Source organism: Propithecus coquereli, unplaced genomic scaffold, assembly GCF_000956105.1.
Source record: "Propithecus coquereli isolate 6110/MARCELLA unplaced genomic scaffold, Pcoq_1.0 Scaffold9, whole genome shotgun sequence".
In the NCBI taxonomy this organism is placed as follows: domain Eukaryota; kingdom Metazoa; phylum Chordata; class Mammalia; order Primates; family Indriidae; genus Propithecus; species Propithecus coquereli.
In genome coordinates, this window is record NW_012155284.1 from 7,172,655 (window position 1) to 7,184,691 (window position 12,037).

General features: G+C 41.3%; 1 protein-coding gene across 1 annotated transcript in view; it reads right to left on the reverse strand.

The window, feature by feature from the left end:
• Positions 1–8,169, reverse strand: part of HMGCR (3-hydroxy-3-methylglutaryl-CoA reductase) — a 37,286-nt gene extending 29,117 nt beyond the window's left edge. Inside the window, exon 1 of the mRNA XM_012664580.1 lies at positions 8,034–8,169. Coding sequence (XP_012520034.1) covers positions 8,034–8,085 — 52 coding nt within the window. The 5' untranslated portion in view covers positions 8,086–8,169. The remainder of the gene's footprint in view (positions 1–8,033) is intronic.
• Positions 8,170–12,037: the final 3,868 nt, after the last annotated feature.

Below are 12,037 nucleotides of genomic sequence, written 5' to 3' on the forward strand. Positions count from 1 at the left end.
TGGTCAATCTTAGAGAATGTCCCATGAGCTGATGAGAAGAACGTGTATTCAGTGGTTTTTGGGTAGAATGTCCTGTAAATGTCAGTCAGGCCCATTTGTTCTAGAGTTCTGTTTAAGTCCATTATTTCTTTGTTAATTTTCTGTTTGGAGGATCTGTCCTGTGCTGTCAGTGGGGTGTTGAAGTCTTCGACTATTATGGTGTTGCTGTCTATCAAGTTGTTTAGATCAAGGAGAGTTTGCTTTATGAATCTGGGTGCACCTAAGTTGGGTGCATACATATTTAGAATTGTTATGTCTTCTTGTTGAACTATACCCTTCACCATTATATAGTAACCCTCTTTGTCTTTCATTACTTTTGTTGATTTAAAAACTAAGTTATCTGAGATCAAAACTGCCACACCAGCCTTCTTTTGGCTTCCATTTGCTTGAAATATTGATTTCCACCCCTCTACTTCGAGTCTAAATGCATCCTTGCAGGTTAGATGTGTTTCCTGGAGACAGCCGATGCTTGGCTTGTTTTTTTTTTATCCATTCAGCCAGCCTATGTCTCTTGAGAGGGGAGTTCAAGCCATTCACATTTATTGAGAGAACTGATAAGTGGGGTGAGTTACTGTTCATTCTGTTGGGTTGAATTTTGTTGCTTTGTTTTCTCTCTTGAGCCACGGTGGAATCTAGCCTTTGATCTTTAACTTTTGAGTGGTTTTACATTTGTGAGTGTTTATTGTGCTGATCCTTGTGTAATTCTGTTTTGAATACTTCTTGGAGAACTGGTCTTGTCTTGGTGAATTCCCTCAGTCTTTGCTTATCTGAGAATGTCTTTATTTCTCCTTCATATATGAAACTTAATTTTTCAGGGTACAAGATTCTAGGCTGGGCATTATTCTGTTTCAGAAGAGTGAGAATGGGATCCCAGTCTCTTCTTGCGTGTAGGGTTTCAGTTGAGAAGTCTGGAGTTATTCTGATGGACTTTCCTTTGTATGTTACTTGTTTCTTTCACCTTAGAGCTCCTAGAAGGGCCTCTTTAGTGGATATTTTGGTCAATCTGATGACTGCATGATGTGGTGTCTTCCTATTTGCATTGAATCTCTCTGGGGTCCGTTGAGCTTCTTGTACCTGTATATCTAGATTTTTAGCAAGGCCTGGGAAATTCTCCTCGATTAATCCTTCAAATAGCGTATCCAGCCCTTGAGCGTTTTCTTCTTCACTTTCCGGAATCCCTGTCACCCTCAGGTTCGGTTTTTTCACATTTCTTGTAGGCTTATTTCTTTTCTCTTAATTTTCTGCTCAATCTCTGTGACTGACTTGTTTAATTGGAAAGAGTTGTCTTCAATCTCTGAGATTCTTTCTTCTGTTTGATCTACCCTGTTCTTGAGGCTTTCCACTGTGTTTTGTAGTTCCCTCAATAAGTCCTTCATTTCCAGGAGATCAGTTTGATTTTTCTTTAATATTTCAATTTCTTTAGTGAATTTTTCTTCCAACTCCTGGATTTTTTTTTTTGTGGTTTCTTTGTGTTGGTTATTTATTTTTTCTTGCATATCATTGAGTTTTCTTACAATCCATGTTTGAAATTCTGTCATTTTAGTGTTCTGAGTTTGGTTAATGTCAATTGCTAGGGAGCTGTTGTTCCTCTTTGAGGATGTGTTTCCGTTTGAGTCTTCATACTTCCAAAGTTCTTTTGCTGGTTCCTTCCCATCTGGATCAGTTGTTCCTTCTTGCCTTTAGATTTTCATTTGGATAATGACACACCCTGTTTAGTCTCTGAGCCAGTAGGTGGTGTTTGTGGGTGAGATGCGACCACACCCTTTATGATGAATCAGTAGATGCAGTAAAAGGGTGTGCAGGATGACCTCCCTATCAGAGGTGGCACTTGCTGGGAGGAGCGAGCTGCAGTGCTGTTTTTGGGTCCTGTAGTCAGCTCTCCAGTTCCTTTGGAGAGGCCCTCTTGTGCCTTGGGAGGTGAATGGGGCCCTGGGACTTCCAAGTGTGTCTTTATTCTCCACCTCAGTGGGGCAGGTCTGGGAGTGAGTCTGGGTGGGGCTGGGTTGGGTAAGTCTGCCCTCAGGCTCCACAACTGCTGTTAGCAGGAGTCAAAGGTCTGTTCTTTGCTTCTGTGCAAACCTGCCGGGAGGGGCTGAAATGGCTCCACTCAACTGAGAAGTCTGGGCTTGGGGGGGGTGCTGTCTGAGACCCACACTCTGGAGCAGGTCTCGCTCCCCTCCAACCTCCCCCACTCCGTGGCTTCTCAAAGGCCTCTGCCAGCAAGTGGGACCTCAGGCCAATGGCTCTTCCCTGGCTGTGACCTGGGCCGGGAGGTTCCCTATCCAGGATCACAACCTGAGCTGGGTGCACAGCCCTCTTTTGGGAGGAGGGTTGCCGCTCAGGCACGCTGATCTGCCCCTGAAGGCACACACTCCCCAGTAGGCTCTTTCACAGATCTCCCTTCTGTGCCCAGAGGCAGTGCAATCGTGACCTGGGTGTACTGGGTCTGGTCTGCAGGCCTGTCCCCTGGGCCCTGGAGATCAATCCCTGACCCTGCCAGGGGAGGGGTGCTGGTCTTGAATCACCTACAGGGCACCCAAGCTGGATCTATTTCACTCCACCTTGGGATTTGCCCCGCTCTCCCGGAGTCACCAGGCAAGCAGCTCCTGGGAGGGCTGGCTGGTAGGGAGCTCGCAGTCTGAGTACCCCTCAGTCTGCTGTAGGGCCCCAAAAGGAAATGTCCCGTTCCTTGGAGATGCCTCTGTGCGATGGCTAAATTGTCTCTCTGGGCACCCACGGGTAGGGAGGGGAAGGAGAGAATGGAGCAATATGGCGTCTGCCGATGGGCTCGGGTCTGTGCGCGGGGAGGTGCCCCAAGGGAGCTGGGAGTCCAGCGCCGTGTCCGCAAGAGGCCACTGCTCACTGGCGGCAGCCATCTCTGGGCTGGTGTCGGCAGGTCTCTCCAACTGCTCAGGAGCCACCCGCAGTCCGAGATGCAAGGGAGGGGAAAGTTATCTGCTCCACCTACCCTTGTTGCTGGTCTCCAAGCCCCTCGGGGACATTTCTCCTTCCAGTTCTCCTCTGCAACGTCTTCCTGTGGAGTCTCCTGTAGTTTCAGGCACCCTTCCTTCCAACCCTCACCCAATCTATATTTTTCTGCTAGTTTATTTTTTTCACTTTCTTCTAAAATCTGTCTTTTTTGCAGAGACACTCTGACTGGTGGCTTTTCTCGTCTGCCATCTTGGCTCCTCCCTTCCATAAACCACATTCTAAAGGCCTCTTTTCTCACTCTGGCTCTCCCTGGCCTCTGAGTAGGCTTGGTACCCATAATTGGTGGCCTTCAACATTTTTAAGCTGGCAAATACCCAGGCTTACACATGGAAAGTGATCAATATATTTGTTTGTTGATGATTCTAACAATAGTGAAACTCTGACACTTTTTTAAAATACTGTTAAGAGGAAATTCTCTATCCAAGTGAAACCAACATATATTTCTTTTGGTAAGTATTTCAAAGAAAGGGATGCGGCCAGGCATGGTCACTCCTGCCTATCATCCCAGCACTTTGGGAGGCCAAGGCGGGAAGATCACTTGAGACCAGGAGTTCAAGACCAGCCTGAGCAAGAGCAAGACCCTGTCTCTACTAAAAATAGAAAAATTAGCCAGATATGGTGGCATACATCTGTAGTCCCAGCTGTAAGGAAGGCTGAGGCAGGAGGATTGTTTGAGCCCAGGAATTTGGGGTTGCAGTGAGCTATGATGACGCCACAGCACTCTAGCCCAAAAGACAAAGCGAGACCCTGTCTCAAAAAAAAGAAAAAAAAAAAAGAAAGAAAGAAAAAGAAAGGACAAGAGAGTTGATGAATAGTTAAGTAGGACCTTACCAAGTGTCTACATACAGATTGAGTTACTATGTTTCCAATATCTAACATCTCATCTTTGTCAGACAGAGGAGGCATATTATTTGTGGGAGGTAGGTTCTAAAATCAGGGCATAAAATAGAACTTCAGCAGGATCTCAAACCTTTTTTTTTAAAAAAAAAACTGTGTAGGGAGGGAAAATGTCAGAGTCAAAAATACCACTGAAGTCTCTTTATGTGTCTTAAAATATAGTATGCATATTTTGTTTGTACAGATTTGACAATAATTATTATGCATACGATGTTTGAAACCCCATGACTACTGGAAGGAGCCTATCTGTAGATAGTTAAGCATTCTAAACTTTCTGTCTTTAAGATTTAATTATTAATATTAAATCCTAAAATGAATGGAAGCTAGGTAGGCACTGCTAATATATTCCTACTTGCCTGCGTGATTGCTCTAATCTGTGTCACTGCTAATTCCCTACATGCTGTTAGATTTCAGATTTGCTTGCTGTCATATTAGTCCATTATTTGTGGTGTATTTTGCAAATATTTTCTCCCAGTTTGGCACTTGTTTTTTTGACTTCACTTATAGTGGTTTTGCCAGGCAAAAGTTTATAAAGTTTTTTTGTTCAATATGGTCTTCTCTTTTATTGCGTCTTGATTTTAAATTATGAGTAACTTTTTCCCACACCCAGGTTATAAAGAAATTCATTTGTGTTTTCTTTTAGTACTCGTTTGATTTCTACATTAACATCTCTTATCCCTTTGGACTATAGTCTTGTGTGTGGTATGGGTGTGGCTCCAACTTTATCTTTTGCCAAATGGCTTTATCCTATTTTTTTATATACAAAACACCCTGCTCTCTGCAGCCACATTTTTTTATAAGGTCTCTATCAGGGTGAATCACTTCCGTTTATAGTGAGTCACATCAGGTTTTTTGTTTTTTGGTTTTTTTTTATTTCAAAGGGTACTATTTTCTGAAACTGTTTACCAACTCTGGGGATGTACTTTATTTGGAGCCCTAGTGTTTCATGTAAAGAATATTGTATTTAAAAGTATTTTCCTGATTGTCCAGTCCTGCTCAGGGATTGTAGAAATTTTAAATAATGTGGATGATTTAGTTCTCATGATTAAGGGATTCGACTTGTGCAAGCTCATGTGGAATGATTACAAAACAATTGCACAGCACAGAATTAGTGAAATTCACCTCTTGAGTTACTGCCTAAATACCAGGAAGCATTTCTCTGCACTAGGGCAATCAGTCTTTATGAAGGAGTTGCTTTTGAATTATACATTTCAGCTGTAAGTAATGGAGAACCTAACTCGCAGTGACTTAAACATGTTTTTCCTCTCATATCAAGAAACCTAGAGGTAAGTGGTTACTGGCATTGGTTCAGCATCTCCACAGTGTCAGGGACAGCAGTGCTATAGCCAACGTCTTTCCTGCATGGTGCCAAGACAGCTGCTGAAGCTCCTAGTACTACATCTGAGTTCAAAGTAGGAATAGGTGAAAAGGCCCACCAGCTATGTCTGTCTCATTTATCAGAAAAAAGTGTCTCTAAACTTCTTCAGAAGACTTCTTATGTGTCTTTGGCCAGAACTCTATTACCTTTCAATGCAAGAGAAGCTTCCCACTATGATGAAGGAAGGATAGCTTATTAGCCAGAGGATAGCAGCTTGTCCTCTATAGGCTCTAAAGAGACAAATGGTGGTGGAATCGAGAACAACAATGAGATTTAAAAAGAAAGAAATGGCTCACACCTGTAATCCCAGCACTTTGGGAGGATAACTTGAGCCCGGGGGTTCCAGACCAGCCTGGGCAACAGAGTGAGACCCTCATCTCTACAAAAAATTAAAAAATTAGCCAAGCGTGGTGGTACGTTCCTGTAGTCCCACCCACTCAGGAGGCTGAGGTGGGTGTGTTGCTTGAGCCCAGGAGTTTGAGGCTGCAGTGAGCTATGATCATGCCACTATACTCCAGCCTGGGGGACAGAGTGAGACCTTATCTCTTGAAAAACAAAAAAGACAATGCATCAGAAAGATCAGGGATGATAGCCGTGGATAAAAAAAAGTTACAAGGGCTTAAGGCATGACAGGCAAAGTGATTAATGGCCCTGAGGTGGATGTTTTTGGCCAGCTGTGGGGCTGAGGTCAGAGGCTTGAGAAGTAGACTAAGAGCTGGAATGGCTTGCCAGTCAGAGCCCAGGATGGGGCACATACTAGGGTCAGAGTGGGTCATGAGGATCCAGTGTCAAGGAGAGAAGTAGGCTCTAGGTCACATCCCTGAAAATGATTTCTTCCAAATCCAATTTGCCAATTGACTACTTTGCCAAAAACCATTCAAGCACCTTAAAGAAGTCTGTAACAGTCTCAGGGGTTCCTAACTATCAGAAAGCACAGCTTGGAAATTGTGGGTCTGCCCATCTGATTTGGCCAAATCTCTTCAGCCTACCTTAAGTGGGGTAGTCACTTGAACTTCAAGAAACATCTAATTGCAAATTTTTCCCCCATCAATTTATGGTAGCTTATATAGCTATGGAAGTAAACGGATTGAGAAATTCACAGAGTTTTTTGAAATTTGAAGAGCCTTCTGGGAACATGTGTGCTTAGGAGAGGCGGAGGGAAAAAAGTGCTGATGCATTTCCTGTCTCTTTATCTTTGCTCCAGGGGCCCACACCTCCAGAAGTGTCTCCACCTGCTCGAGGCCAGCTTTATGTTCCCTCGGGAACTGTAGCTGTGGCAGCAAAACCAGTCAGCCAAAGGCAAATATAGAGGGGTACTTGTGGAGATGGCCCTCTCTGGCTGTGAAAAATGGGTATTTATGCGTGGCTGCTAGCTCTGTTTACTCAGTCTAGCAGACTGCAGAGAATTTCCAAATGTAGCACGTAGAGGGAGCTCAGCGTTTTTGTGGCTCCTTCCTGCCAAGGTATTTTGGCTGTTGACTGGGGTTGTCTGTGTGAGACATCTCGCTCCTCAGCGTCCTTCTGTGGGGCCTTGGGAAGATGGGACGACTGTGCTTATTGACAGGGTGCCCTACGCCCTGCCATTTACAGTACATGACTGTTAGTGAACTGACACGTTTGGAGGGTACAAAGCTCTTGCCAGTGATCAACACATGCTGTGTACATAGCTGGATGCCTTTTTGAGGGCAGGAAGATTAGACGCTGATGCACAGAGATTTGCAGATTCCTCCCATGTTTTGCAAACTGTATGTGAGAAGTAAGAGTACTGATCTGTCACCCAGGAGAAGACAACACAGAAAGCTGGATGCAGAGAAAGCAGAGCCACAGAATAGAAAACGACCTAATTAGGAGCAGGGTAGCTGGACTTCAAGAGAATTTAGACATCGCTCCCCCTCCTCCCATCCAGCGTCCTTGTTCTATAAATAGCTAAGAAGGCCAGGTGGAATTAGACTGGGATGATGTTAGAAGCAGACTGGATTAGAGGCCGAGGTGTTGTGTGCTCCAGAGGAAGAAAGACTGATTAAAGGGTGTGAAGAGAGCAGTCTCCCGAGCAGTGATGCTCTGAGGGCCCGTCCCTAAAGACCCATTGCTCGCCCTGATGTGCCTGACTCCTTGGACGAGAATCCCATCTGACTTGTCTGTTTCGAAGTTGATTTCTCCCGTTTCTTCCTGTTTAGGTGGTATTTACAAGCCTCTTCTAAACTTTCCACCTGATCATTATTCCTTTTTATACCCCTCCTCACTGTTACCTGTGGGTAACCTCCCAGACCTAGTGCTTCCTGGCTGGCCTGGTTTTGTAGCCATCCAAGATCAATAATAAAGTAATATTCGGGGAACAAAATACTGGATATGGAATATCTTAATACCTATTGCTATAGTAAGAAAATCTCACTACCTGACAAAATCTTCAAAAGATAGCAAGGGAGGGAGGGAGAGGCCAAAGTTTCACTAGTAGCAAGGAAGCAAGGGAAGCAGTACAACTTTATGCCTAAACTTTGGAAAGTATTGCCTAAGGAACCAAAACCCCTCCTCATCCTACTCCTACCTTTCCCCACTAAACAAGACAGAGAAATTAGGTTATTTGACCCAATATTTCTTAATAACTCTCACTTTGGAGAGAAATGAACTGAGATAGCCAATAGACCAGGGAAATATCAAAGGAACCCAGGAGAGAAGCCCCTGTCACCACAGGATGTCAGCAGAGGCAGAAAGAACTGCCAGGACTCACCAGTTTCTATGGTCCATGCTGAATTAAGGAAGTGAGCTGAAGCCACGGGCATAGATGCTGCTCCAATCAGATAACCTCAGAAAATAGAACAAAGCCCAGGTACCATAATAACAGGAGTACACGGCCCCAAAAGGACTCTCCCTTCTTCCTTCCAGTGTTCTCGACCTATGAATAGAACAAGAGTTCAGATTTAAAATTCTTGTTCTTAGAGAATGGCAAACAGGTCTTTAATATGGGAAAAGTAACAAGGACAATTCCTTTATATTATATGTTATGTATCATATAAACAGAGGGCCCTAGAGCAGGATTTCTCAACTTGGGCACTTGACGTTTGGGGCCAGATAATACTTTAGGGGGGTTGTGTGTATGTGTGTGGGGATATCCTGGGACTTCCAGGATATTTAGCAGCATCCCTGACCTCTACCTACTAGATCCCAGTAGCAACACCTGTACCATCACAGTTGTGACAGCCAAAAAATGCCTCAGACATTACCAAATGTTGTCTCTGGGCAAAATCACCTTAAGTTAAGAACCACTGCTCTAAAGTCTAGACATAACAGCCCACTTTAAACATGAGCAAAAAGAAAAGAAATGGCATGGCAACTAGATAAATATAGTATATTGAGACATAAATGAATTAAAGAAAGGAAGCTAGTAAGCTAGACAGTGAATCTCCTCTAGAAGAAAATATAACTCAAGGAAAAAAGAATTCCCCCAATTCTTTCTTCTTATGAAATAATTTATTAAGAATATAAATTTAACAAAACAAGAGTCCAGGCCGGGCGCGGTGGCTCACGCCTGTAATCCTAGCACTCTGGAAGGCCGAGGCGGGCGGATCGTTTGAGCTCAGGAGTTCGAAACCAGCCTGAGCAAGAGCGAGACCCTGTCTCTACTAAAAAAATAGAAAGAAATTAATCGGACAACTAAAAATATATAGAAAAAATTAGCCAGGCATGGTGGCACATACCTGTAGTCCCAGCTACTCAGGAGGCTGAGGCAGAAGGATTGCTTGAGCCCAGGAGTGTGAGGTTGCTGTGAGCTAGGATGACGCCATGGCATTCTAGCCCGGGCAACACAGTGAGACTCTATCTCAAAAAAAAAAAAAAAAAAGAAGCAAGATAGTGGGATGTTGATAAATTATGATGCTAAATTATGGGCACATGGGATTTCATTATATTATTCCCTCTACATTTGTATATGTTTAAAAACTTTTTATAACAAAAAGTTATTAAGACTCCAAAGACATAGTAAGGAAATCAAAGTATTGACTGCCAGTTGAAAGAGCATGAAATTGATAAAAAAAAATCAAAGAAAGAATGGTTGTAATCAAGACATCATCTGGTTTGGTTGCTAAACTTCTTGTATAAAGAAAGAACTCTTCAAATTCTTTCTGAAGAAGAATGTTGACCTCAGATTTGTCTATAGCAACATTAATGCCGGAAGGCAATGGAGTCAGAGCTACAAGTTCTGAGAAAAACTACGATCCAAAAAGATTATATACAACCAGGTTGAACTTTAATTGTAAATGCAGCAGACAGAAATTCTTAAACATGAAAATACTCAAGAAATATAGCGCTCATGAGTCATTCTTTAAAAAATTATAGGTGATGAATCTAGCCCCCAAAAAGATGATTTGGGCTGGGCACAGTGGCTCATGCCTATAATACTAGCACTTTGGGACGCCAAGGCAGGAGGATTACTTGAGGCCAGAAGTTCAAGACCAGCCTGGGCATATAGTGAGACCTCGTCTCTACCAAAAATAGAAAGATTAACCAGGCGCGGTGGTGCACGCCTGTAGTCCCAGCTACTTGGGACGCTGAGGCAGGAGGGTGGCCTGAGCCTAGGAGTTTGAGGTAGCAGTGAGCTTTGATGATGCCACTGCATTCTAGCCCAGGCAACAGAGCAAGACCTTTCTCAAGAAAAAAAAAAAGTAAATAATAGATTAGGATAAATTAAAGGTCTAACATACATGCAGTTACAGACTCAGAAGAAAAAAGAGAGAATGAGATAGAGGTAATATTTGAAAATCTATTGGTCAAGAACTTTCAAATCCTAATGACAAACACTAAACCACAGATTCAGGAAGCTCAGTGAACCCCAAGCAGTGAGTCCCAAGAAGCCTTGTTACCGACAGAGATAAATATGAAGAAAAACAGATGTAGGCACATATAGTCAAACAGGTGAAAACCGAAGACAAAATAAAATCCTAAAAGCACCCAGAATACAAAAGGCTGAATTCCTTCAAAGGAGCAACTATAAGGCTGACAGTTGACTTCTCAACAAAAAATGATAGATGCCAGGAAAAATGAAATGAAATAATTAGATGGCTGAAAGAAAATAACTACCAGTTTAGATTTCTATGCCAAGCACAAATATTCTCCAAAAATGAAGGTTAAATAAAGATGTTTTCATCATGGATACCCCAATTACCCTGATTTGATAAATTCACATTATATGCCTGCATCAAAACATTACATATATCCCATAAATATATGTAACTATTATGTACCCATAATAATTAAAAATAAAAATATTTTTTAAAAAAGATGTTTTCAGATAGCACAATCCTAAATCCTTGTACACGACATAGCATAGCTTCCAACTGTATAAAGGGAAAAAAACCTGAAATAACAGAGAAACAGACAATTTGATAATCATAATGGAGTATCCTTATGATACTTTCCCCAATAGCTGAAAGAATGAGTAGTCAAATAAAAAAAACAATAAAGATAGAGAAGCTCTGAACATCATTGATAAATTTATCCTAATTGACATTTGCACATAACTGGTAGAATTCACATTCTTTTAAGTGCATATGAAAATGTAATAAAATTGACCCTAAGTGCTGAGCTATAAAGAAAACCTCAATAATTTTTAAAGGACTGAAGTCAGTCAAAGTGTCACTTGACCTTAGCGGAATTAAGCTAGAAATCACAAACAAAATCCTCCACATCCTGGAAATGAAATAGCACACTTCACGTATTCATGGGTCAAAGAAGAAATCACAAAGGTTATTAAAAAATCATTTGAGTTGAATGATAATAATGATTCAACATATTAAAACTGTGCAATGTGTTTAAAGCAGTACTTAAAGGGAAATTTGTGGTCTTAAATACATATATTAGAAAAGAAGACTAAATATCAAATGCTTAAGCTTCCTTCTCAAGAGTCTAGAAAAAGTATATAAAAGTAAACCTAAATAAAGTAGAAAGAAGGAAATAATAAAGATGAGAACTTAAAACAATAAGATAAAAACAAACTTACAACAGAGAAAACCAACAAAGCTAAAAGTTGGGTCTTCAAAAGGATAAAGAAAGCTGATAAACCCCTACCAAGATTGACTAAGAAAATAAATAAATCAGCAAAGCAAACACAAATTAGCAATATTCAGAATGAAAAAGAGATCATCACTACATCATGTACATATGAAAAAGATGAGATAATATTGTAAACAATTTTATACCTAAAAATTTGACAATTTACACAAACTAGAGAAATTCTTTGAGAAACACAATGAAAACATAATAGAAAGTCTGAGTCATACAGTATCTGTAAAGGACACTGAGACCAGAATTAAACACCTTTCCACAAAGAAAATCTGAAGCCCAGATGACTTCACCAATGAATTCTTCCAAACATTTAATGAAGAAATAACACCAATCTTACATAAAATCTTTCAGAGAATTAAAACAAAATACTTTCTAACTTTTTTTAATGGGCATAACTATGACACTCAAACTTGAAAAGGACATTATAAGAAATGAAAATTGCAGTCCAATCTCTCTCAACAACATAGATACAAAAATCCTAACAGAAAGATAGCAAATTAAATGCTGTGAAATATAAAAAGGATAATATACCACAACCAAGTGAGATTTAATCCAGGAATGGAACAGTCGTTTAACGTCTGAAAAGCAAGTATTTTAATTTATCCCACTAATAGAAAAAGAGAGAAAAATTCTATGATCATCCTAACGGATGCAGAAATATTTTAAAATAAAATT